At 42.0% G+C, this 25,870-nt stretch overlaps 1 protein-coding gene across 1 annotated transcript in view; it reads right to left on the reverse strand.

The window, feature by feature from the left end:
• Window positions 1–347: 347 nt before the first annotated feature.
• Window positions 348–25,870, reverse strand: part of LOC129695923 (versican core protein-like) — a 66,013-nt gene continuing 40,490 nt past the window's right edge. Inside the window, exons 6-9 of the mRNA XM_055633390.1 lie at window positions 12,238–12,382; window positions 7,892–8,074; window positions 2,437–2,576; window positions 348–1,510 (exon numbers count right to left, since the gene is read on the reverse strand). Coding sequence (XP_055489365.1) covers window positions 2,452–2,576; window positions 7,892–8,074; window positions 12,238–12,382 — 453 coding nt within the window. The 3' untranslated portion in view covers window positions 348–1,510; window positions 2,437–2,451. The remainder of the gene's footprint in view (window positions 1,511–2,436; window positions 2,577–7,891; window positions 8,075–12,237; window positions 12,383–25,870) is intronic.

Below are 25,870 nucleotides of genomic sequence, written 5' to 3' on the forward strand. Positions count from 1 at the left end.
CATAAATAATTCTCTGGTCCTATCACAGTGCAACCCTTCACTCATAACTGGAAAAATAACCCTTCCTTATCCAAAAGGGTGGATTTTTCCGTTTTAAGGCTTCATTTTATCATTGCCATTTTCTTTTTGCACGAAGATTTCAAGAAAGGTGAAGAGATACAGACAATTTGAAAAAGAAAAAATATCCCTTCTTACTTTTCTTCTAGAATGCTAACAGCAGTATCCTGAAGAATGATCTTAAAATTTCTTGCAGATTCCAAGCCCATTCTCGAGTTGTGAAAAGCCTTAAGTATGCAAAGAAAATAAACAAGCTATGCTGTATCTCCAAACTGCAGTACAACCAGAGGCTTCAATATTTTCTTTAATAATGGTTTTCAAGTCAGTTCTATCAGTAGGACTAATGCATGAAAATAGAAACAACATGACCAGGATTTGATTTGGTTTCTTTGGTGAAACACATATGTAAAAAAAGTAACAAATATTTTCAGTATTTCAGTCACAAAAATCCAAACATTCACATTATACACTATACAATTTAAAATATAAATACAGTATTGCTCTATGTGCATTGTAAAGGGAAATGTTCATACAGAGTAATTTGTAGTTGCTGTTCATAAAAAGCAAAATGAGACAGAAATGGATGAAGCAACCAGGATATTTTCTTTTTTAGAAATGAATTTACTGCAAAACATTTTTTTTTTCAACTGCTGGCCAGACCTGTTTTAATTTTCGGACATTCTTTTTGCTCTGACCACCCTTGGAATTACAAATATATTCTTCATTTACTCTCATTTCTCCACAGGTGAACATCAATCAATGAGATTTGATTCTTCTCGTTACAATATGTAAATAGTTTTAATTTAAAATTTCCACCGGAACCCACAGATTTGAATGAGAATATATTTTTTTTTTCCCCTTGAAATTTGACTCAAAATGAAATATTTAGATCTGTTTCCATTGAGATAATTGAAAAAAGCACATGCTGCATTACACAGATGCCCCAAGGGTTAATGGCAGAATGTTACAAAAATATATAGTTTGTTGCTTCTCTATCCAATTCCTTAAAGCAAATGAATAAAATCCCAAGAATTAAACAAAATGGCCATACGTCAACAACATATGCTATACAGCTGTCACATTCAGTCATAAACATTCATTTTTCAAAAAAATGCACTAAGATGATTATATATACAAAAATTAATTTATTTTTTTTGAGTTTTTTTACAAAAAAATGTAGGTTTATATTCACCCTTTTAACAAAAGGCAGCTCCATATTGTGGTGTGGTTAGTGAGGGCTGCAAAAAGCTGCCATATCTGAGAAAGTTAATATATTAGCACTTCAACCTCGGAAAGACCTAATTGGTCCTTGCAAAGGCAACACAGCGTCCTTTTTGCATTTGCTATTTTGATTGCTTGTATCCAGGTGAGTTAAAGAGCAGCTTCACAATGCAGTCTCTGGGCTTGTTCCCACCTTGCATCCTTTAGATTTACACTACACAGGGTCTTGTAGCTGTAGAAGTGAAAGACTGTTTTGAGGAAGGGAGTTGCTGAATACGTGTGAATCAGACATTTAATCATTCACATTCTACAAAAATAGTTTTTTTCTCTCACATTAATGCACCGTAATCCTTATTCAGTCTCTGTAGACTTAACACTGCTTATTATAGAGATCAGAATAGTGTATCTAGGACAGAAATTTAAACAGTCCTCAGGCAATCTCTGGATTATTGCAACTAAATTGTGCCATGGATTTTTCTCCACATGGAGCTCGTTGCAATACAGTCAAATGTAGCACGAAGGTAAATTAAAATATCCACCAGGTGAGAAATATAACTGAATGAATGCAATAATGAAAATGGACTGCTTAACTTTAAACATATACTTCAGAAGTTAGCTTGGCAAAGTGAAAAAGATTACTTTAATGTCAATTTGCGATTGGTTGACGCAAACTGCTTTTATGACTGTAACTACTCCTGCACGTTAAAGAAAAACTAATGATGGGATAAAGGTGCAAAAATGCTCTATATGCTTTAAACTGTTAAAGTACTCCTGCAGAAAGATGTGCAGATCTGTGCACACATAAATAAGTTTGTCCAATATTTGCAAAGCGAATTAACTGACTGCCAAGAATCGTCATGTGGCTGCCGTAGTATTTGAACCGTGAAATGGACAAACATGCAAGTGGACTGTAGTTCCGTTTGAATTTACTTGCCTCAAATCGTCTTTGAAATGAAATATTTTGCAGTCCTTTTTTAAAAAAAGCACATTCAAAGAAACTGTGGCTTGGTCTCTCCCAAATGTTTTGTTTCATCAAATAAAATAAAATCAACTCCAACCCACCCAATTCCCCCACCCTCCCCTTCCCCAAATGTGTTACTCTAGGCACTGTTTGGAACAGGTTTGGCTCGAATTGCAAGGAACAGTTAGTTTTCCCACCATTCAGTGGTGTAGTCAGTGTCTTGAATTGAATTTGCTGATCCAGCGATGGTGGTGTCTGACGCGACCATATGAACTTTTCGATCCTTTCCGATATAACCCGTGAATATACCTAGGGGCGTTCTGTTGATATATGGAAGCTGTCAAGAGAGAGAGAGAAAAAAATACAATTAATGAGCGGCACGGTGGCGCAGCGGTAGAGTTTCAGCTTTACAGCGCCAGAGACCCGGGTTCGATCCCGACTACGGGTGCTGTCTGTACAGAGTTTGCACGTTCTTCCCATGACCGTGTCGGTTTTCTCCGAGACCTTCGGTGTCCTCCCACACGCTAAATACGTACAGGTTTGTAGGTTAATTGGCTTGGCGAATGTGTAAAAAATTGCCCCTAGTGTGTGTAGAATAATGTGCGGGAATCACTGGTCGACGCGGACCCAGTGGGCTGAAGGGTAAATCTCCGCACTGTATCTCTCAACTAAACTAAACCAAGACATAACACCAAAAACAATTGTATATTGGTGGAAAAACCCTGAAGTACTCTGCATACCTTAAGCTGAGTTCCAAAATATTAACAAATCAAAAAGCAGATGCTTCATAGTCATATATCACAGAAACAGGACCTTCAGTTCAGCTCAGCTCAGCTCATCCATGCTGACCAAGATGCTCCATCTCAACTCGTTCTATTAGGACATTGTTTGGTCCATATCCATCTGAACTATTGCTATCTATTTGCCGGCCCAGATGGCTTTTTTTTGAGGATGTTTAGTGAAAGGCATGGATAGAGAGAATGCAGAGTTCAAGTGCGTTTATTGTCATGTGTTCCTGATAGGACAATGACATTCTTGCTTTACTTCAGCACACAGAACATAGTAGGCATTTACTACAAAACTGTTTCCACTGGTGGTAGAGTCTAGGACTGAATATATGTTTCAATGTTTCTAGGACCAGGGGTCATAGCCTCAGAATATAAGGACATGCCTTTAGAAAAGAGACGAGGAGGAATTTCTCTAGTCAGAGGGTGGTGAATCTGTGGAATTCATTGCCACACAAAGCTGTGGAGGCCAAGTCAATGGATATTTTTATGGCAGAGATTGACAGATTCTTGATTAGTACGGGTATCAGGGGTTATGAGATGAAGCAGGAGAATGAGATTGAGGGGGAAAGATAGATCAGCCATGATAGAATGGCAGAGTAGACATCATGGCTGAATGTTTAAGAAGGAACTGCAGATGCAGGAAAATCGAAGGTGGACAAAAATGCTGGAGAAACTCAGCGGGTGAGACAGCATCTATGGAGCGAAGGAAATAGGCAACGTTTTGGGCCGAAACGTCATGGCTGGATTGGATTGGATTGGATTCAATTTATTGTCATTGTCTCATGAGACAACGAAATGGATTTTCCTTACAGTCATAAAAAATGGCCTAATTCTGCATCTAGAAGGTGAACTTACACTGTGCTGTGTTACGAAGCTTCAGAGACCAAATAATGAGTTTAGTAGTGAGTCTATGGAATAGCTGGGATGATGACTGTGGGCTTGGTGGTTCTAAGTAATCAGTCAAGTTATTTGATCCCACTAGGATCCAATGGATAGGACAGGTTTGGAGGGATATGGACCAAGCGCAGGCAGGTGGGACTAGTGTAGCTGGGACATATTGGCCGGAGTGGGCAAGTTGGGCCGAAGGGCCTGTTTCCACACTATGACTCTATAACTGTAAGCAGGAGTTAACGCAACCTAATGCACATTGGGAAGAGATTCACTACAGGTTCTGCAGCTTCAAGGAAGGTACTGACCACCGTCATCTAAACAACAGTGACGGATTATATTACTTTGCCTTCAGCCCTTAAAAAATAAAGATAGGCTTGGAACAACAACACAGACAAGGATTCAATTATGCTGTGATGCTAACAATAGCTGTTACCTACATAGAATACTTCTAAGGGCAGGAGAATTCCTTCTTAAAACAGCAGTATTTATTGGTATTTATCAAGTATTTTGAACATGTTTAGCAATTTGCAACATTTATGAACCATTTAGACAGGTACTTGGACAGGATAGGCTTAGAGGGATATGGGCCAAATGCTGGCAGCAAGTGGGGCAAGTGTAGATGGGACATGTTTGTCGGCGTAGGCAAGTTGGGCCAATGGGCTCGTTTCCACGCTGTTTGATTCTATGACTAATTTGTCTTCACAAAAGGACACAACGTGCTGGATTAGCGGGTCAGGCAGCATCGCTGGAGAACATGGATGGGTGACGTTTTGGGTCAAAACCCTTCTTCAGACTGATTTGTCTTTTGTAATTTCTCCATTCTAGACCATAAAAGGTGCAGTACTTTCTGAAAACGATGAGACATGTGTGACCTACTTTTTAAACTTCAAAGTTAGATATATTTGAAACTTTAATCGGTGAATTGTGGCCATGTGTAATTAAACACTTCATTTCAGAATTAACAAAAAAATAATAAAAGGCCAAATTAATTGGTGACTGTGAGCTTGGTGGTTCTAAGCAATCGGTCAAATTATTTGATCCCACTATGATCCAATGGTAACTGTGGGCAAGGTTTAACACAATCTAATGCACATAGACAAAGAGTTTAACACTCCTGGAAACATTGGCATTGGCCAGGGGTGAAGCAATGACATTGGCATTTGTTTCGAGTCAATGTCAGGGAAGCTAGACATTGACAAACCTCTCTGTTTCCACGAGAATGAGTGATCCAAATATAATGTCATAGAGTGTTGAAACAGGCCCTTCGGTCCAACTTGCACACACCAATAGGCAATAGGTGCAGGAGTAGGCCATTCGGCCTACATGTCCTAGCTACACTAATCCCACCTGATGCGCTTGGTCCATATCCCTCCAAACTTATCCTAATCATTAATGGTTAATGATTTAGATGAAGGGATTAAAAGTAACATTAGCAAATTTGCAGATTAAAAGAAACTGGGTGGCAGTGTGGACTGTGAGGAGGATGCTAGGAGGATGCAGGGTGACTTGGAAATAGACATAAAAACATAGACATTAGGTGCAGGAGTAGGCAATTCGGCCCTTCAAGCCTGCACCGCCATTCAATACGATCATGGCTGATCATCCAACTCAGTATCCTGTACCTGCCTTCACTCCATACCCCCTGATCCATTTGGCCACAAGGGCCACATCTAACTCCCTCTTAAATATAGCCGATGAACTGGCCTCAACTACATTCTGTGGCAGAGAATTCCAGAGATTCACCACTCTCTGGGTAAAAACTGTTTTTTCTCATCTCAGTCCCTTTATCCTTAAACGGTGACCCCTTGTTCTGGACTTCCCCAACATCGGGAACAATCTCCTTGCATCTAGCCTGTCCAAACCCTCAAGAATTTTGTAAATTTCTTTAAGATCCTCCCCTCAATCTTCTTAATTCTAGCGAGTACAAGCCGAGTCTATCCAGTCTTTCTTCATATGAAAGTCCTGACATCCCAGTCTGGTGTACAACCTTCTCTGTACTCCCTCCATGGCAAGAATGTCCTTCCTCAGATTAGGAGACCAAAACTGTACACAATACTCCAGGTGTAGTCTCACCAAGATCATGTACATCTTCCCACTCACCCAACACCCAACTAAAAGCTTCAACAGGTTGGGTGAGTGGGCAGATGCATGGCAGATGCGGTTTAATGTGGATAAATGTGAGGTTATTCACTTTGGTGGCAAGAACAGGAATGCAGATTGTTATCTGATTGGTGTAAGGTTAGGAAAAGGGGAAGTACAATGAGATCTGGGTGTCCTTGTTCATCAGTCAAAGTAAGCATGCAGGTACAGCAGGCAGTGAAGAAAGCTAATGGCATGTTGGCCTTCATAACAATAGGAGTTGTATATAGGAGCAAAGAGGTACTTCTGCAGCTGTATCTGGCCCTGGTGAGACCGCACCTGGAGTATTGTGTGCAGTTTTGGTCTCCAAACTTAAGGAAGGACATTCTTGTTATTGAGGGAGTACAGTGTCGGTTCACAAGGATAATTACCAGGATGGCTGGACTGTCATATGTTGAAAGAATGGAGCGGCTGTGCTTGTATACACTGGAGTTTAGAAGGATGTGAGGGAATCTTATTGAAACATATAAGATTATTAAGAGATTGGACACGCTAGAGGCAGGAAACATGTTCCCGATGTTGGGGGCATGCAGAATCAGGGGCCACAGTTTAAGAATAAGGGGTTAGCCATTTAGAACGGAGATGAGGAAAACCTTTTTCACCCAGAGAGTTGTGAATCTGTGGAATTCTCTGCCTCAGAAGGCAGTGGAGGCTGGTTCTCTGGATACTTTCAAGAGAGTTAGATAGATCTCTTAAAGGTAGCGGAGTCAGGGGATATGGAGATAGATCAGGCTTGATTCAATGAAAAACGAAAAAAAGACAGAAGTGATTTTGTTCGGCCCTAATGGCTGCCGTGAACCTCCCTCTGTTGACTTGGGTCCACTTGCAGTGTTTGCAAAGCCAACAGTTTTAAACCTGGGTTTTATGATGGACAGTGATTTTAAATTAGATAAGCAAATAGGCGCAGTGGTTAAGTCCAGCTTCTTTCACCTAAGGAAGCTGGCAAAGGTGAAGCCCATTCTCGAGCGGCAGCATTTTGAAACAGTAATCCATGCCTTTATTACATCTCGGCTGGATTACTGTAATGCGCTCTACACTGGAGTCTCGCGAGCTTCGTTGGCGCGTCTCCAGTTGGTCCAAAATGCTGCCGCTCGCCTTTTAACCGGAACTCGAAAGAGGGAGCACATTACCCCAATTCTGGCCTCCCTTCACTGGCTCCCAGTGCACTTTCGAGTTCATTTTAAAATTATTTTATTTGTTTTTAAATCTTTGAATGGCCTCGCCCCGCCTTACCTCTCTGAGCTGCTCCACCTATATGCTCCTACCCGGTGCCTCAGGTCAGCGGATCAGCTGCTCCTTGAGGTACCAAGGTCTAAGCGGAAGCTCAGAGGGGATAGAGCCTTTTCTGTTGCTGCACCGGCACTTTGGAACACCTTGCCGCTGCAGATCAGACAGGCCCCTTCACTGTCCATCTTTAAATCCTCCCTAAAAACGCACTTTTATTCACTGGCTTTCGACACTGGCTGAGACATTGTTCCTGTTTTAGTGCTTTTAATGTCTTTTAATTTTTTACTGTTTTTATAGTCCTGTCGTTTTAATGGTTTTAGTTTTGTGATAACTTTTGTTGATTTCCCTTGTACAGCACTTTGTGGTAACTGATGTTGCCTAAAAGTGCTTTATAAATAAAGTTATTATTATTATTATTATAATGGCAGAGTAGACTTGATGAGCCGAATGGCCTAATACTGCTCATAGAGCTTATGAACATGAACTTCAATCAAGGAAGGAAAAATGTATTCAGAAATATTGTAATCAATAATTTGTGCACAGTTTGGGGATGTCTGTTTTTTGTCTCGCTCTCGACAATCGCTGACAAAATCATGGTCCAACTTACGCGTTAAACAGGCAACTTTTGGCTTGTCCCAGTATCCATTCGTTCGACACTTTATGATTGGGAAATGGCGTTGGATAAAGCCATGGCTGCAATGGTATCTTATCATGGAATTTATTTCATATCGAGGCTTCAGCTTCCCAAACGTTCGAGCATTTTTCACAACTGGTGGTTGGCCGCAGGCAACTGTGCAAAGACAAATAGTTTACATGTTAGCATTGATGATGAATGTGGTTTTGGAGATACAGCATGGAATGAGGCTCTTCAGCTCACCGAGTCCGTGCCGCCCAATCATCCCCCATACACTAGTTCTATCCTACAAACTAGGGACAATTTACAGAAGGCTTACAAGCTTACAAACTACAAACCAACATGTTTTTGGAATGTGGGAGGAGACCGGAGCACCTGGAGAAAACCCTGGTGGTCACAGGGAGAACGTACAAACTCCGTACAGGCAGCACCCATAGTCAGGATTGAACATGGACCACTGTGCTGCTCTAATTCATGTGGTGAACACATCTAACTAATTTCCCTCTGTATTGCACAGACTATTGTTGTGGAATGTTTGCACATTCCCCCTGGGACTGCATGTTTTTTTTCTGGGTGCTCAGGTTTCATAGAACATAGAACAGTAAACCACAGCAATGGGCCTTTTGGTCCACATTATTTGTGCTGTACATGAAGCCTTGTTAAACCGATCTCATCTGCTGGTAGATAGATGATCCATATCACTCTGTTCTCTATGTGCCTAACTAAAAGCTTCTTAATCACCATTATCATATCTGCCTCCACCACCACCCCTGGTGATGTGCACCAGGCCCCCATCACTCTCAGTGTAAACAAAAAGTCTAAGTCAATTTCATTCATCACATGCACCCGAAGGTGCAGTGAAATGAATTTGCCAGCAGCGATACACTTAAAAAGAACACACAATACACCAGGGCATAAATACATATCCCTGGTGTGGGCTGCATTAGATATTGAGGCGTTTGATAGCATTTGAAGCATAAAATAAGAAATCGTCTGCACGAGGCAATGCGTTCCACTATAAATTGAAAGGCCAAGCAATAATAGACATTAAATAAAATGTTCCCTGAATGATAATGAAGGGCCTCACAGAAAGTAAAATAGACAATAGACAATAGGTGCAGGAGTAGGCCATTCGGCCCTTCGAGCCAGCACCGCCATTCAATGTGATCATGGCTGATCAGCCCCAATCAGTAACCCGTTCCTGCCTTCTCCCCATATCCCCCTGTGAGTCTTATCTAGCTCTCTCTTGAAAGTATCCACAGAACCGGCCTCCACCGCCCTCTGAGGCAGAGAATTCCACAGACTCACAACTCTCTGTGTGATATATCTCTGTGCATAGTTGAAAGGAATAATTTAGCAACCACACTCTTTCATGCATCACAGCTTCTGAAATTTCACAACTACTTTTAATTCCCATTGTGAGAATGTATTTTTTGAATTCCACTCCTAGGGAAACAGTTTTCCATAACTCCATAGTGGATTGGTCTAAAGATAGATAGGTTAGGCTTATTTTTAGCCTGTGTTTTGATATGCAGGGAGGGGAAACATTTCTGGACCTTGATATTGAGTGGGAGCGTGACTCAGAAATTCTATGACAAAACTAAATTAGGCTTAATAGTAGGTTCTAATTTTAATTCATATCTCATCGCGCTCTTTCCACTAATGCTTTACTGAAATGTTTCAAGAAAGGCTGGAAAACACTGGAAAATGCCATATCACAGGACAACTCCCATTGCTGTAAAACAAAGGACTAAAGTTGACACTGGAACATGGTGACTGTATGTTGACCAACCCAATACCAAAACAGTTCAAAAATAAAAAAAACGCCCACTTAAGACACAATTGAAACAGAGAGACATAGAAAGTAGGTACAGGAGTAGGCCATTCGGCCCTTTGAGCCAGCTGATCATCCAGAATCAGTACCCTGTTCCTGCTTTTTCCCCATATCCCTTGATTCCATTAGCCAGATGAGCTATATCTAACTCTCTCTTGAGTACATCTGAAGTGAATATTTTTCTCAGAAATCGTGGGTCTTTGAAACTCCCCCCCCCTCAATGAATGGAGGTAGCAGAGTCTTTGAATATGTTTTAAACGGGCATAGAAGGCTTGTTGATAAGGGGAAGAGGCATTTCATATGGATGGAAAGGCAGAGTTGAGGTACAGTCAGATCTGCCCACCTCTTATTAAATGTGGGGAAGTTAGTGCAGATTTAAATAACCTACTCTTGTTTGTTTGTTGACTAGTGTGCTCATACATTCCACCATATAAATAGTGACACGTATCTAAAATGCAAAATTATTTCTAAACCTCCTTCTACTCTAATGAAAGCAAATGGCCATTTAACCTTTAAAGTTAAAATACAAAGTTTTAAATGGTGCCATTTAATTAATTTTGAAATCATTGAGACACATGCCACGACCAATAACTGAAGTGATCACATTAATATGTTTGGGCATCCAAAGCACCACTGCTTTTGAGGGTATTGCATGGGATTGACTAGAACGTTTCCATTTCATAGAAACATAGAAACATAGAAAATAGGTGCAGGAGTAGGCCATTCGGCCCTTCGAGCCTGCACCGCCATTCAATATGATTATGCTGATCATCCAACTCAGTATCCTGTACCTGCCTTCTCTCCATACCCCCTGATCCCCTTAGCCACAAGGGCCACATCTAACTCCCTCTTTAAATATAGCCAATGAACTGGCCTCAACTACCTTCTGTGGCAGAGAATTCCACAGATTCACCACTCTCTGTGAGAAAAAATCTTTTTCTCATCTCGGTCCTAAAAGATTTCCCCCTTATCCTTAAACTGTGACCCCTTGTTCTGGACTTCCCCAACATCGGGAACAATCTTCCTGCATCTAGCCTGTCCAACCCCTTAAGAATTTTGTAAGTTTCTATAAGATCCCCCCTCAATCTTCTAAATTCTAGCGGGTACAAGCCGATTTCAGCTTCTGCGGTGACTGATGAGGTCAATGTGGAACTCAAGACTACACCATCAATGGAGCAGCAAGCATCTGACCAAATACGCTGGTGAATAGTTTATGAGAATGTGTGCTCCTTCTACACTTCCTGCTAGGCTTCGCTGTACTTCCTCAAATTGACCCAATATCCTCATTGTCATTCTGAATGTGCTTCTTCCACTTTAAGCAGTAGTGGGCCGGGAGGAGTTGGTGAGATGCTGCATTTATGTCAAGGAGGCTCCAAGAAGGGCTGCTTTGCCCTTTCCACTGGACATCTGATAACACTTCCCTTACAAATCTTGTGAAAACACTCTGTAATTACTAAGCAGCAAGGGTTTAGCACTGAGAGTAGTCTGTAACATAGAGACTGACATTATCCAGAAGACAAGTAACAACAATCCAAAAACAATACTGTTCTTGTATTTACTCATTTCCCAGTGGAAGGTTGCATAACAACACTGGATCAGATGCAACACTCTCTTGCAGCTGATTAACTTAGAACATCTGTCTTGGTTCAACAGATGTTCAACAGACAGCTGGATGAGACAGCTTAATGACTACTGGAGACGAAGGCAAGCATTTTGCACCAAGACGGATGACTTCAGGTAGAAATGGAGGAATGTTGTACTGTGTCCAGGAACATAATCGAAGTGTACAGCATATAATAAGGATACCTAAACCACGACTTGCTATCAGCTAAACTAGAGAACAGAAGCAGCACACTCTCTATACAATGACAGCGCAGAGAAGGTTCACCAGACTGATTCCTGGGATGGCAGGACTTTCATATGAAGAAAGACTGGATAGACTCGGCTTGTACTCGCTGGAATTTAGAAGATTGAGGGGGAATCTTATAGAAACTTACACAATTCTTAAGGGGTTGGACAGGCTAGATGCAGGAAGATTGTTCCCGATGTTGGGGAAGTCCAGAACAAGGGGTCACAGCTTAAGGATAAGGGGGAAGTCTTTTAGGACCGAGATGAGAAAATCATTTTTTACCCAGAGAGTGGTGAATCTCTGGAACTCTCTGCCACAGAGGGTAGTTGAGGCCACAGTTCATTGGCTATATTTAAGAGGGAGTTAGATGTGGCCCTTGTGGCTAAAGGGATCAGGGGGTATGGAGAGAAGGCAGGTACAGGATACTGAGTTGGATGATCAGCCATGATCATATTGAATGGTGGTGCAGGCTCGAAGGGCCGAATAGCCTACTCCAGCACCTATTTTCTATGTAAGCTGCAATTAGTCCATGTACATATTTGTTATTTGTGGCAGTCACCCTAGAACTCACTGTGATGTGTTTATTGAAAGGCTTTTCTAATGAGGCCTGATTAAGACAGTGAGCACCATGCTTACCTGTGCCCTTTTTACATGTGTAGGTAAGGTGGTAGTTACATGGAACATCATTCCACTGGCCATCCTCATGCCAGATCATAACTACGCAGTCTTCGCCAGAAGAGAAGAAGCTATCAGGCTGGTGTGGTCGCCAATTTTCATATTGCTGTACAGAATGCAGAAAAGACACGTTACAATAAATTGGTTAATCCATATCAAAAATATTCACAGGTCACTGAATCTAAAACAGTCACAACAAAACGTACAATTGGATTAACATACACTTAATGAATTTTGATTGCTGTGACTTTGATTCCAGAATTCACACATTTAATTTTTTATATAATTAGGTGCTAATTGGAATAAACTGTTGCAGTGAATGCTGAAATTATATGTAAATGGAAATCCTCATGTTAACATTTGTTTTGAAAGGTAGTGCATTTGAAATATGGATAACCTTGCAAAATAGGTTGAGGACTTGATTATTCCATAGATCTCTGTTGCAGCCTGTCTGCTCAATGTACTTATGCTGAAAGACCTGTGTAGGAAAGAACTGCAGTCTGAAGAAGGGTCTCGACCGAAATGTCACCTATTCCTTTTCTCCAGAGATGCTGTCTGACTCGCTGAGTGCATGTACAAAATCATGAGAGTAACAGATCGGGTAGATGCACAGAGTCTCTTGCCCAGAGTAGGGGAATCGAGAATCAGAGGACATAGGTTCAAGGTGAAGGGGAATAGATTTAATAGGAATCTGCGGGGTAACTTTTTCACACAAAGGGTGGTGGGTGTATGGAACAAGTTGCCGGTGGAGGCAGTTGAGGCTGGAACTATCCCATCATTAAGAACATGGATAGGACAGATTTGGAGGGATATGGACCAAGCGCAGGCAAGTGGGACTAGTGTAGCTGGGACATGTTGGCCGTTGTGGGCAAGTTGGGCTGCAGGGCCTGTTTCTACACTATATCACTCTATGACTCTCTGAGCCACTCCAGCTTTTTGTGTCTATCTTATACTATAAGGCTTTATATTTCACTCTCTAAGGGAATGGAGCTAAAATAAATGTGTTCTAAAAATCAGTGCCACAGGATATAGATCCCGAATTCTCATATTTTAGCACAAATAGGACTTAAGATCTAACTGACAGTTATGGTCCATGTTTCTAACAGGCTAAGTGATCACACATTTTAGGAATGCTTTTCCTCATCTGAGTCCAGTGATTGTGAGCCATAGTCTGGAACTATAATCAAGGCACTAAATATATATATTTCAAATAACAAATTGAAACAATCATTTTGCTAAATAAATGATATTGGGAAAACTCAATTTCATATTAATATTTTTTAAATAACTTTTCTTAAGATCATGATCGAATGTGCCAGTTTTCACCTTAGAAAGAAAGTTAATAAAATAGACAAAGTGTGTTATGTTCCAAAGGGAATAATTTGCTCGAATACTTTGGCCTGAATTATTTTCCTCTTGCTTGCATTGGCAAGGCTGCGTTTTGTTCTGTTTCACTTGGTCAAATAAAATACCTTCTTAAGCTGTCAAAAAATTCTGATCGGTTTTTACCCATTTGACATACTCCAAATGTTGAGCCTTACCGACAGGAGTGTGATTTTTATTTTTGTTCGAAAAAAATTATTTAATTTGAAATTAGTGTTGAGAATCAAATAAAAAGGATAGAATTCACTCGAAACATTACCCAGGACCGTAATGGAATTTAGAAAAAAAACATTCCACGCCCCAGCAAAAGGCAAAATAATTGCATTGATTTACATATCTGACCTCATGTCTGAAAACAAAATAATTACTTTTAATAAATAACAGAAATAACAATCACCAAAAAAAAAGAAAGATAATATTTCTTCCAGCAGTTTTTCAGCTTTTTATTAATTGCCCTTAAAATTTGTCTAGAAATATCAACACTCAAATGTTCACTTTATAGTCCATTTATGAATTTCACCTCCATGTCATATCTTGCGACTTGCAATCTGCCACAAAGTGCTTTATAGAGATTTAAAAGTGCAACCTGGCCGGAGGATTACTTAATGTAATTTATCAAGAATCGATTGATTTGCAAATCTCTCCAATCATTGTTCTGCGTCATATTGATTGGAAAATACTCTTCCACTGCACATTGCGGACAGCATGTATTTCCCGTGCTTGGAGCATTGAGGATTAAGAATCAACCACATCAATAACTCTGGAGTCATAAACAGATTAAAGCATGATGGAATTAAATGGGTTTTTAATTGCATTCTGGTGATTTGATGGTAATATTTTGGGCTGGTTTCACATTTGACTTGCTAACTTGGAATTTCACTTCCCCAGCTTCTGTGTCCTGTCTCTGCAATCCAGCAACACTGCATGAACTACCCCCCACTCCCCTTCATGACTCCAGTCTCCAGTGTACAAGCTCCCACCCGTCCCACACAAATTGTGTTCAGTATCATCAGATGGAAACTTCCAATTAAGCCATGCCATATTGTGGAAGCAATTCGAATAGGGATGAAAGAATCAGTAACTGCACAATAGCTCTTTTGTATCAAGATCAAGAGTATGTGGTGAAGACTGGGTCAATGGCAAGCGAAGGACCTGTCCCACGTGGGCGTTATTTGCGTGTCACGTAAATGGCGCATGAGGATTTTGAGAATCCCAAAATCCTGGGGTGCCGCGCGCGACCGTGTGTCACTGCCTACGCCACCACGTCTCACCAAGCGCCATGCGCACGTAAATGCATGCCATGCACGCGTGTGTCGTAACACGTAAATGATGTAGCGTAAATGTCGCGCAAATAACGCCCAAGTGGGACAGGCCCTTAAGTCTACAGATGTTAGGACTCGGGAAGTAAGTGTTCTTGTAAAAAGCATCTGTTGATCAATACAATCTCTCCCAATCTGCTTCAACTGTAGTTTCCTTCACCTCATCCCACCCCTGTATCGACAACAGTTCTGTTCCCCACGAGGGATAGTTATTAGATTAAGGATAGGACGCAAGTCAAGCCTCACATCCCAGACTTATTTCATTCACTCTGGCTACTAATTTTAATGAGCACACAAAATGTTATTTATTGTGTGGAGATGCAACTTTAAAATGAGCACATTGTTTCTGAGAACGTTGGGATTTTAGAGTTATTTTCAAATGTGGGTTTTGAAGTGATTTTGGCAGTGGTGCATTGTTTGGCTATTGTGAGACTGTTTTAAGTGCCAAGGCATTGAATTAGACTGTAATGCCTTGTCCAAATTGAGCCAAATCTGATAAACAAATCCATCAAGATGACTATTCCCACCAAGTTGTTTACATTGAGCAAAATTGTGCTGTCGGAATCATTTATATAGATAAAATGTAGGATTCAACATAGATTTGCACCATTTTATGTGCACACTCTATTGAGAAAATATTTCATGCAGCACAGGTTTTAAGTTAATTGGCCTCTGTAAATTGGGAGTGGTTGTGCAAAAGTGGGATAAAATAGAGCTAGCGTGAATGTGTGATCAATGGTCGGCATGGACTCGGCGGGCCATGTTAGATTTTTCAATCAATCAAACGATATTCTGCCCTGATTTATAAATGGAATGTACTGTAATTCTGAACTATTCATTTCTTATGCTTATCTAGTGAAATGCATTATTAAATGATTAAATATAGATAGTTTCAAATAATGTCGTTTATTTTACCACTACTGAGCCGGATCAGATTAACTTGCGGTAGCTCTTTGCCTGCGGGCTGGTGACAATGGGTGATTATACCGAATCTTACATAGAAACCCTCTAAAAGGATTGTGTTCAAAGTGGGTAGCAATCAAAATCAAGGCACAGGTAGCATATCAGCACAGATAGCCTATGATCAGACATTATTGCCATAGAGGGAGTGCAGAGACGGTTCACCAGACTGATTCCTGGGATGTCAGGACTGCCTTATGAAGAAAGACTGGATAGACTTGGTTTATACTCTCTAGAATTTAGAAGATTGAGAGGGGATCTTATAGAAACTTACAAAATTCTTAAGGGGTTGGACAGGCTAGATGCAGGAAGATTGTTCCCGATGTTAGGGAAGTCCAGGACAAGGGGTCACAGCTTAAGGATAAAGGGGAAATCCTTTAAAACCGAGATGAGAAGAACTTTTTTCACACAGAGAGTGGTGAATCTCTGGAACTCTCTGCCACAGAGGGTAGTTGAGGCCAGTTCATTGGCTATATTTAAGAGGGAGTTAGATGTGGCCCTTGTGGCTAAGGGGATCAGGGGGTATGGAGAGAAGGCAGGTACGGGATACTGAGTTGGATGATCAGCCATGATCATATTGAATGGCGGTGCAGGCTCGAAGGGCCGAATGGCCTACTCCTGCACCTAATTACTATGTTTCTATGTTTCTATGATCATGTGTGCATTTTTTACTAGTTGTTGCAAAGTATAACCTCGATCTTGCTGTATGCAGACATGGGCCTACCTTACTTGCTGCGAAGTTGCAAATGGAATTGAATGTTATCTAGTCATCAGCAAACGTCCCTACTTCTGACCCTATGGCAGCAGGAAGATAGTTCGGCTTAGGTGAATGATCTCCAGAAACCTTCTCTTGTATGAGGTACAACTTTATTGTCCTCTTCTTGCCTACTTTTAGAAACATAGAAATTAGGTGCAGGAGTAGGCCATTCGGCCCTTCGAGCCTGCACCGCCATTCAATATGATCATGACTGATCATCCAACTCAGTATCCCGTACCTGCCTTCTCTCCATACCCTCTGATCCCCTTAGCCACAAGGGCCACATCTAACTCCCTCTTAAATATAGCCAATGAACTGGCCTCAACTACCCTCTGTGGCAGAGAGTTCCAGAGATTCACCACTCTCTGTGTGAAAAAAAGTTCTTCTCACCTCGGTTTTAAAGGATTTCCCCCTTATCCTTAAGCTGTGACCCCTTGTCCTGGACTTCCCCAACATCGGGAACAATCTTCCTGCATCTAGCCTGTCCAACCCCTTAAGAATTTTGTAAGTTTCTATAAGATCCCCTCTCAATCTCCTAAATTCTAGAGAGTATAAACCAAGTCTATCCAGTCTTTCTTCATAAGACAGTCCTGACATCCCAGGAATCAGTCTGGTGAACCGTCTCTGCACTCCCTCTATGGCAATAATGTCCATCCTCAGATTTGGAGAGCAAAACTATACGCAATACTCCAGGTGTGGTCTCACCAAGACCCTGTACAACTGCAGTAGAACCTTCCTGCTCCTATACTCAAATCCTTTTGCTATGAAAGCTAACATACCATTCGCTTTCTTCACTGAATGGTATGTTAGCTTTCATAGCTTGAGATTTTTCTTGAGATTGATCAGAATTCATTGATGCCACACTCGGTCAAATGTAGCCTTGGCGTCAAGGACAGCCATTCTCATCACACCTACGCAAACTCAGCGCTTTGGGCGACATGTGGACCAAGACAATGATGAGGTCTGGAGTTGAGTGATCCTGAAGAAACTTAAACTATGCATTAGGAAGCGTGTTATTAGTCAGTAGGATGCCACTTGGCATCATTCTTGGCTGGTCCTATGCCCGGTGGACTTAGCCATTTCTTGATATCGTGTGGAGTGAATCAAATTGGCCGAGGACAGTGGGGATCTCGGGAAGAAGATTAAATGGATTATATCCTCTGCACCAGCCCTGCCTTGAGCATTCACATTTTAAAATAGGGCTTTCATGTATTATGAGAGATACAACAGCCAAGCTGTATAGAAAAAACACCCCATAAACAGCAATGTGAAAATAATCAGACAATCTGTTTTAGTGTTGACCCGCAGATAAATATTGGCCAAGACACAAAGAACATTTCTATTGGTAATATAGTGATATGAGATCTTATAACCACTTTGGATAATACATGGCATAACTTTAATCCACAAGAGCAACACTTGTTCATTACTACCCTGGCATGTCACCCTAGATTCCTACGTTGGGATGTATTGCACAGGCTTTATTTATCCATTGTCCCAGATGGAAGGGACTACAAAATGTCCTTTGAATATTTCCAGAACGTGGAGTGCTTGCTGGTTGAAACTAACCTAGTGCTCTCCAAAGTAAAGAACTTGAACATTTGAAAATGTAAAATATGGAAAGAATACTTATTAAGTATTTGAGAATGAAATATGTCCATCAAAATCTACTCCCAGCTTTTGCAAATGCATAGTTATAAAGATTACATATTTTGGAATCAAACTACTTTCTTCCTGAGCCTCGGACATTTTTCATCTAAAAGGTACAGGCAGCAGGGAGATGCTACGAGCACTACCTCCACCTTGTGGTGGCACGGTTACACAGCGGTGGAGTTGCTCCCTTACAGCGCCAGAGACATGGGTTTGATCCTGACTATGGGTGCTTTCTTTGTGGAGTTTGTACATTCTCCCTGTGACCGCTTGGGTTTCCCCAGGTGCTCTGGTTTCCTCCCATACTCCAAAACCAGACTGATTCCTGGGATGTCAGGACTGTCTTATGAAGAAAGACTGGATAGACTTGGTTTATACTCTCTAGAATTTAGGAGATTGAGAGGGGATCTTATAGAAACTTACAAAATTCTTAAGGGGTTGGACAGGCTAGATGCAGGAAGATTGCTCCCGATGTTGGGGAAGTCCAGGACAAGGGGTCACAGCTTAAGGATAAAGGGGAAATCCTTTAAAACCGAGATGAGAAGAACTTTTTTCACACAGAGAGTGGTGAATCTCTGGAACTCTCTGCCGCAGAGGGTAGTCGAGGCCAGTTCATTGGCTATATTTAAAAGGGAGTTAGATGTGGCCCTTGTGGCTAAGGGGATCAGAGGGTATGGAGAGAAGGCAAGTATGGGATACTGAGTTGGATGATCAGCCATGATCATATTGAATGGCGGTGCAGGCTCGAAGGGCCGAATGGCCTACTCCTGCACCTATTTTCTATGTTTCTATGTTTCCAAATACATATGTTATTTGGCATTGGTACAAATTGTAATTTGTTCCTAGGATAGTGCTAATGTATGGAGACTGCTGGTCGGCATGGACTCGATGGGACAAGGGTTTCGTTTCTGTGCTGCATCTCTAAACTAAACTAAACTAAACCTTCTCATTCAAATTGCAGGCCATCGATCCTGACTTGGAAAAACAGTCCTTCTTTCTTCATTACTAAGTCAGAAACTTTCGATTTCCTATCCAAAAACAATCTGGAAATACTTTCATCACAGATCTTCGAGCAAGAATTGGAAAGTACTGTCTGCAGTCATAACATTAATAAAGCTATCAAAACAGATCCGATCTTCTCAAGTGCCTTGATATTTCCGACAATGACTCACGCATTGAAATGAAGCCAAACTAAACTATCTGACAGGGTCAGATTGGGTCACATGTTCGTATCTGTCCTCAGTTAACAATTAAGCAAAAAATACACAGCAGTTAACTCTTAAAACTGTCTCCAAATGTGAAGGAGGCCAATGTCCGTGCATGCGCAGAAAAGAGATGATAAGTTGTCAGGGTACAGAGATGACTAATGGTGAGAGGAAGCAAATGTAAATCATGCACTAGGTCAAACCTCGGGCTGTTCTGTGCTGTATATTCCATGAAATCTCATATAATTTCAGAGCAGCAGTTTACCAATATATGGGTTGTTAACGGTTGCTGTGGATTCGGTGGGTCAAAGGACCTGTTTCCATTCTCTATCTCTCTATGACTCAAACAGCCTTTAACATTAGCTTCTCTGTCTCGGCTTCTGAATCTTGCCGAAAATATGACTCATTAGCACCTGAGTACATTGTCAATGTAAATGAGGCATGGATACAACATGTGTTCAAGAAGGAACTGCAGATGCTGGAAAATCGAAGGTACACAAAATTGCTGGAGAAACTCAGCAGGTGCAGCAGCATCTATGGAGCGAAGGAAATAGGCAACGTTTCAGGCCGAAACCCTTCTTCAGACTGAGGCAGGGTTTCGGCCCGAAACGTTGCCTATTTCCTTCGCTCCATAGATGCTGCTGCACCTGCTGAGTTTCTCCAGCAATTTTGTGTACCATGAATACAACATGGCCTTTTATGAATAACGTGTCATAGATTTTTGACCAAGCAGGCATTTTATTCAAATTGAAGTTAAATGCATACTGTATGTGTCTGTTGACAAATAATTAAGCTTTTTTAACTTGCAACATCTCAAAGTTGCACACATCCTAGAGTGGATGTGGAGAGGATGTCCTAGTGGGAGAGTCTAGGACTAGAGGTCATAGCCTCAGAATTAAAGGGTGTTCTTTTAGGAAGGAGATGAGGAGGAATTTATTCAGTCAGAGGGTAGTGAATCTGTGGAATTCTCTGCCACAGAAGGCTGTGGAGGCCAAGTCAGTGGATAATTTTAAGGCAGAGATAGATAGAGTGTATGGGTGTCAGAGGTTATGGGGGGGAAGGTAGGTGAATGGGGTTAGGAGGGTGAGATGGGTCAGCCATGATTGAATGGTGGAGTAGACTTGATGGGCCGAATGGCCTAATGCTACTCATGTCACTTATCTCCACCTGGCCCACTAGGCCCGTTATCACCTATGACCCAACACCAACCCTTCAATCCACCATTCCTCCTCTGCCGACAATCCCCTGAGCACTCTGATCACCTGGCCTGCCACTTCCCCTCAAAAATCAGCGTGGAGGAATATCATCTTATCTCATTTAAAATGACAGCACACCCCTGGTCGTCCATCTCCCTAATGTCACAAAGTTCCCCAGATATGTCATGCCTTTGTCTATGAACCATCTACTGGACGTTTATAACATTAGGTGTGGCACAGACAGGGTAGACAGTCAAGAGTCTTTATTTACAAAGTGCACATTTCAAATACTAAGGTGAGAGAGAGAGTAGGTATCAAACAACCATTAACAACCATCAAACATCAACTATTGACAACCTATACTTTGTGCGGTTCCATTGATACAAGAGCAGTAGGTGACTGGAACCTGTGCAGGGGAGGTGCTGGAAACAGATACAATAGTGGTGTCTCAGAAGCTTTTAGATAGATGGAGGGACATGGAATTGGGCAGGGCCAGAAAATATCAGTTTCATTTGGCACCCTGTTTGACACACTCACCATGGCTAGTTCCCTGTTGTGTATTGTTGTATGTCCTGTCTCTTCTGTTGGACCATCAAATGCTTACATCTTAGAATCATAGACTGTTACAGTGTGGAAACGGGCCCTTCGGCCCAACCTACCCATGCCGACCAACACTGTACTAGTCGCACCTGCCCACGCTTGGCCCAAAACCCTTCAAACCTATCCTATTCTTGTACCTGTCCAAATGTTTCTGAAATTATATTATAGGTGCATCAAATCTAGGACAAATAGACTCAGGAATAGTTGTTTTCCGAAAGTCATAACTACTCTTAATTCACACATGAACAGACTTCACAGCCCAACACCCGGACTTCCATCTGTTCTAACCGCGTACTGAAATTTGGAACAGTAATGTGTATTGTAAATGTAAATTTTTAATATATATTTTTTTTCTTTTAAATATTTAATATAATCTTTAAACATCTGCCTAAGAATACTACCTATTCATCCTTCACCATTTTGGCTTTATAGATATGTATATAGCGCCGCAGAATTGTGCACCTATCCCCCCCCTCCCCCTTTTGTTTTGTTTTCTGTTTCTTGTTTTTTGTACTAAATTATATGTATGCACTGAGTACGAGCTGCTTTTAATCTCATTGTACATGTATAGTGACAATAAATGGCATATCTATCTAATATCTAATATATCTAATTATATTACCTGCTTCAACAACATCTTTTTAGACTTCACTTAAGACTTTATAGAGATGCAGTGTGGAAACAGGCCATTCTGCACACTGAGTCTGCTCCAGCCAGCGATCCCTGTGCATTAACACTATCCTACACACACTAGGGACAATCTACAATTTTACTACAGGCCTGTACCTTTTTAGAATGTGGAAGGAAGCCAGAGCTCCTGCAGAAAACCCACGCAGGTCATGGGGATAACGTACAAACTCTGTACATACAGCACCAGCAGTCAGGATCGAATCCTGGCCTTTGACGGTGTAAGGCAACAACACCGTGCCACACACATTTTAAATAGTAGGATTCTCAGGAGAGGGCAATGATTGCTTTGTCTGTGTTAGTTAATAACCCGTTTTTTTTTTAGATTGGAAACACTCATCACTTGACAATGTGATTTGAAGAATGGATTAGCAAGTCACTTGACACTTGTGAATAATCCAAACAAACTTTCTTCAGTAAAATTACCTTTCCTTCTACTTGGGTAAAAAGGATCATTGTTGCTTAATATACATCATTAGGCATGGTGGCACAGTGGTAGATTTGCTTCCTTACAGCACGTGATACCCAGGTTCAATCCTACGGGTGCTGTCTGTATGAAGTTTGTACTTTCCCCTTGTGACCTGCATGGGTTTTCTCCGAGATCTTCAGTTTCCCCACGCACTCCAAAGACGTACGGGTCTGTAGGTCAATTGCCTTGGTATAATTGTAAATTGTCCCTAGGGTGTGTTGGATACTGTTAGTATATGGTAATTGCTGGTCGGCATAGACTCAGTGGGCCGAAGGGCCTGGTACCATGCTGTATCTCTACACTAAACTAAACAAAACACAGGAAAAGGGGAAGACATTTTATTTTAATCGTGGGAAGAAAATAAAAAATAAATTGCAGTGTGTTCACCGATTAAGCATTACGATGGATCTGGGTGGCAACAGAAAACTGCAGATAAATGCTTCGTTTAAATGAATTTGAACGACTGCATAGTGTTTGTAATTGATATGAGGTTGTAACAGCAGCAGCTAGAATAAGAAGGGTCCTGCTTCATTAATGAGATCCTGCCGCTATATCATCTCTCCTGCTAACACCTATTCCTACTCGGGAGTGAACATTAATTAGGGGCAATGATTTTTTTCGCAGGCACCAGCTACCATTTGCAATTTAATTATGCACCTCTGTCCTTTGCAGTGAGTAATATCCTCTAGGGAGGCCCTGTCAATGCTATTTGCTGGCTTTGCAGGCAGATGTTGACAGGAGTGTGCTACAGAGCTGCCAGTCACTGATGTTTGCGAGTCCCTGTTAGAATGCCTGAGCTCTCAGTTGTCGATCCATTGGGAAGTGAGGGCTGACATCACTCTTTTGCTGCGAGTACATCTCCTGATGGACAAAGTGGCAATACTGAAACCAGTTTGGTTTAGTTTCGAGATACAGCGCGGAAACAGGCCCTTCGGCCCCACCGAGTACGCACCGACCAGCGATCCTCGCACGCTAACACTACCCTACACGCACTAGGGATCATTTACATTTATGCCAAGCCAATGGACCTACAAACATGTTCGTCTTTGGAGTGTGGGAGAAAACCGAAGATCTCAGAGAAAACCCACGCAGGTCACTGGGAGAACGTACAAACTCCGTACAGACAGCACCCGTAGTCAGGATCGACCCAGGGTCACTGGCGCTGTAAGGCAGTAGCTCTACCGATACGCCACCGGATCATCCTCATCTCCTCACACCATTCACCAAACCAGGAAGAAAGGTAATGAAATCTTACCTAGTAATCTTATAGAAACTTACAAAAATTCTTAAGGGGTTGGACAGGCTAGATGCAGGAAGATTGTTCCCGATGTTGGGGAAGTCCAGGACAAGGGGTCACAGTTTAAGGATAAGGGGGAAATCTTTTAGGACCGAGATGAGAAAACATTTTTTTACACAGAGAGTGGTGAATCTCTGGAATTCTCTGCCACAGAAGGTAGTTGAGGCCAGTTCATTGGGAGTTAGATGTGGCCCTTGTGGTTAAAGGGATCAGGGGGTATGGGGAGAAGGCAGGAACAGGGTACTGATTGGGGATGATAAGCCATGATCACATTGAATGGCAGTGCAGGCTCGAAGGGCCGAATGGCCTACTCCTGCACCTATTTTCTATGTTTCTATGTGTCTATGAAATGTTGCACTGCATGCGCTGTGTCTCTTGGCCTTGTTTCCTAACAGTTGAGGCCATTTTGCCTCAGGCATAGGAAGCGTTGTGCTTCTCTACATTCTCCCTGGCACATTGACTCCACTCCCCCATTTCCAGAACATAGATATTTGGCTCTGCTGCTAGTGTTTCTATTGTTCACTGTCCAAAGTGGAAGGAAATAATTCTTATTAGAAGGGGATAAGGATAAGTGGAATCCACATAGATAATATTACAATATCTTAACCACTGGAACAGTGCAGCAGCCTGCCATAGTATTTTATCTGTGTCAAGCTGAATACAATTAACTGCCTCAGGGATTGTACCTCCGTAAGGTGTTTGATTTTATGACAGGTCTACCTATATAATTTTATAGATGGATGTGGTATTTTGAAATGAAGGATGGGCTTGTTCATGAAATGTTTATCGAGAGGATATAGTACACATTCAACAGCTTCCCTTTCATACATTCACATCAAAACAATTGTTCCTATACTGGAAAGCTGTTTCAGTCTTGAAGGGCCTGTCCCACTTGCATGTGTTTGCGTGTGTTTGGCGCGACCAAACGGAAGCGGAGTTCGCGCTAAGTTCGCACGTGACATAATTTACGTCATACTTACCAATCAGCTGGGCAGGAGGCGGGCCGACTGAATTTGGGCATCGCACGGCGTCGGGCGGTGACGTCATCACGCAAACGCCATGCGCTAGCCGTACGCCACCAAGACGCTGCGTACGCCGTCAAGACGCTGCGTACGACCGCAATGCGCCTGCGTGCCGACAGGCCGTTGGCGCGCAAAGATTTCGGACATTGTCCGATTTTCGGAGCCCCGCCCGATGTCGGGACCTGCCCCGCACAACTCCGCGCTTCTACATGGGACTGGCCCTGCACGGCCATACGGTGCCCGTATGCCTCAAGCGACCACATTTGGTCGCGCCAAACGCATGCAATCACACACAAGTGGGACAGGCCGTTAAAGGACACCAAGTGAGGGAATGACTCGGCAGGTCAGGTTATCTGGAGAACATGGATGGGTGACATTTAGGGTTGCGACCCTTCTTCAGACTATGTTCTGACCCAACTGAAGAAGGGTGGACTACCTCAGTGGAGACATTACCTCACTGGAGAACCTTGGACTATCTTTGATCAGATGTTACGAGCTTTATCTTGCAGTAAACGTTATTCGTGTTATTCTCTTTACCATGTATCTGTACACTGTGCATGGTTCAATTGTAATCATGCATTGGCTTTCTGCTGACTGGTTAGGACACGTCAAAAAGACTTTCACTGTGCCTTGGTACACCTGACAATAAACTAAACTCAACTTAAGGCTCCCATCCCAAAACATCGCCTAACCATGTTCTCCACAGATGCTGCCTGACCTGTTGAGTTACTCCAGCACTCCGTGTCCTTTTGATCAAAGCCAGCATCTGTAGTTCCTTGCTTCTACAGCTACTTTAGTCCGAGATGTTATGTGCTTTGCAGGCAAAACCTTTTCCTTGCTATTAATGGTCATAAGGTCATGTGATAGTAGTAGAATTAGGCCATTCGGCCCATCAAGTCTACTCTGCCATTCAACCATGGCTGATCTATATCTTCCTCCTAACCCCATTCTCCTGCCTTCTCCCCATTGCCTCTGTCATCTGTACTAATATAGAATTTATCTATCTGCCTTAAAAATACCCACTGACTTGGGCTTTTACAGCCTTCCGT

Source organism: Leucoraja erinacea, chromosome 3, assembly GCF_028641065.1.
Source record: "Leucoraja erinacea ecotype New England chromosome 3, Leri_hhj_1, whole genome shotgun sequence".
Classification (NCBI taxonomy): Eukaryota; Metazoa; Chordata; class Chondrichthyes; order Rajiformes; family Rajidae; genus Leucoraja; species Leucoraja erinaceus.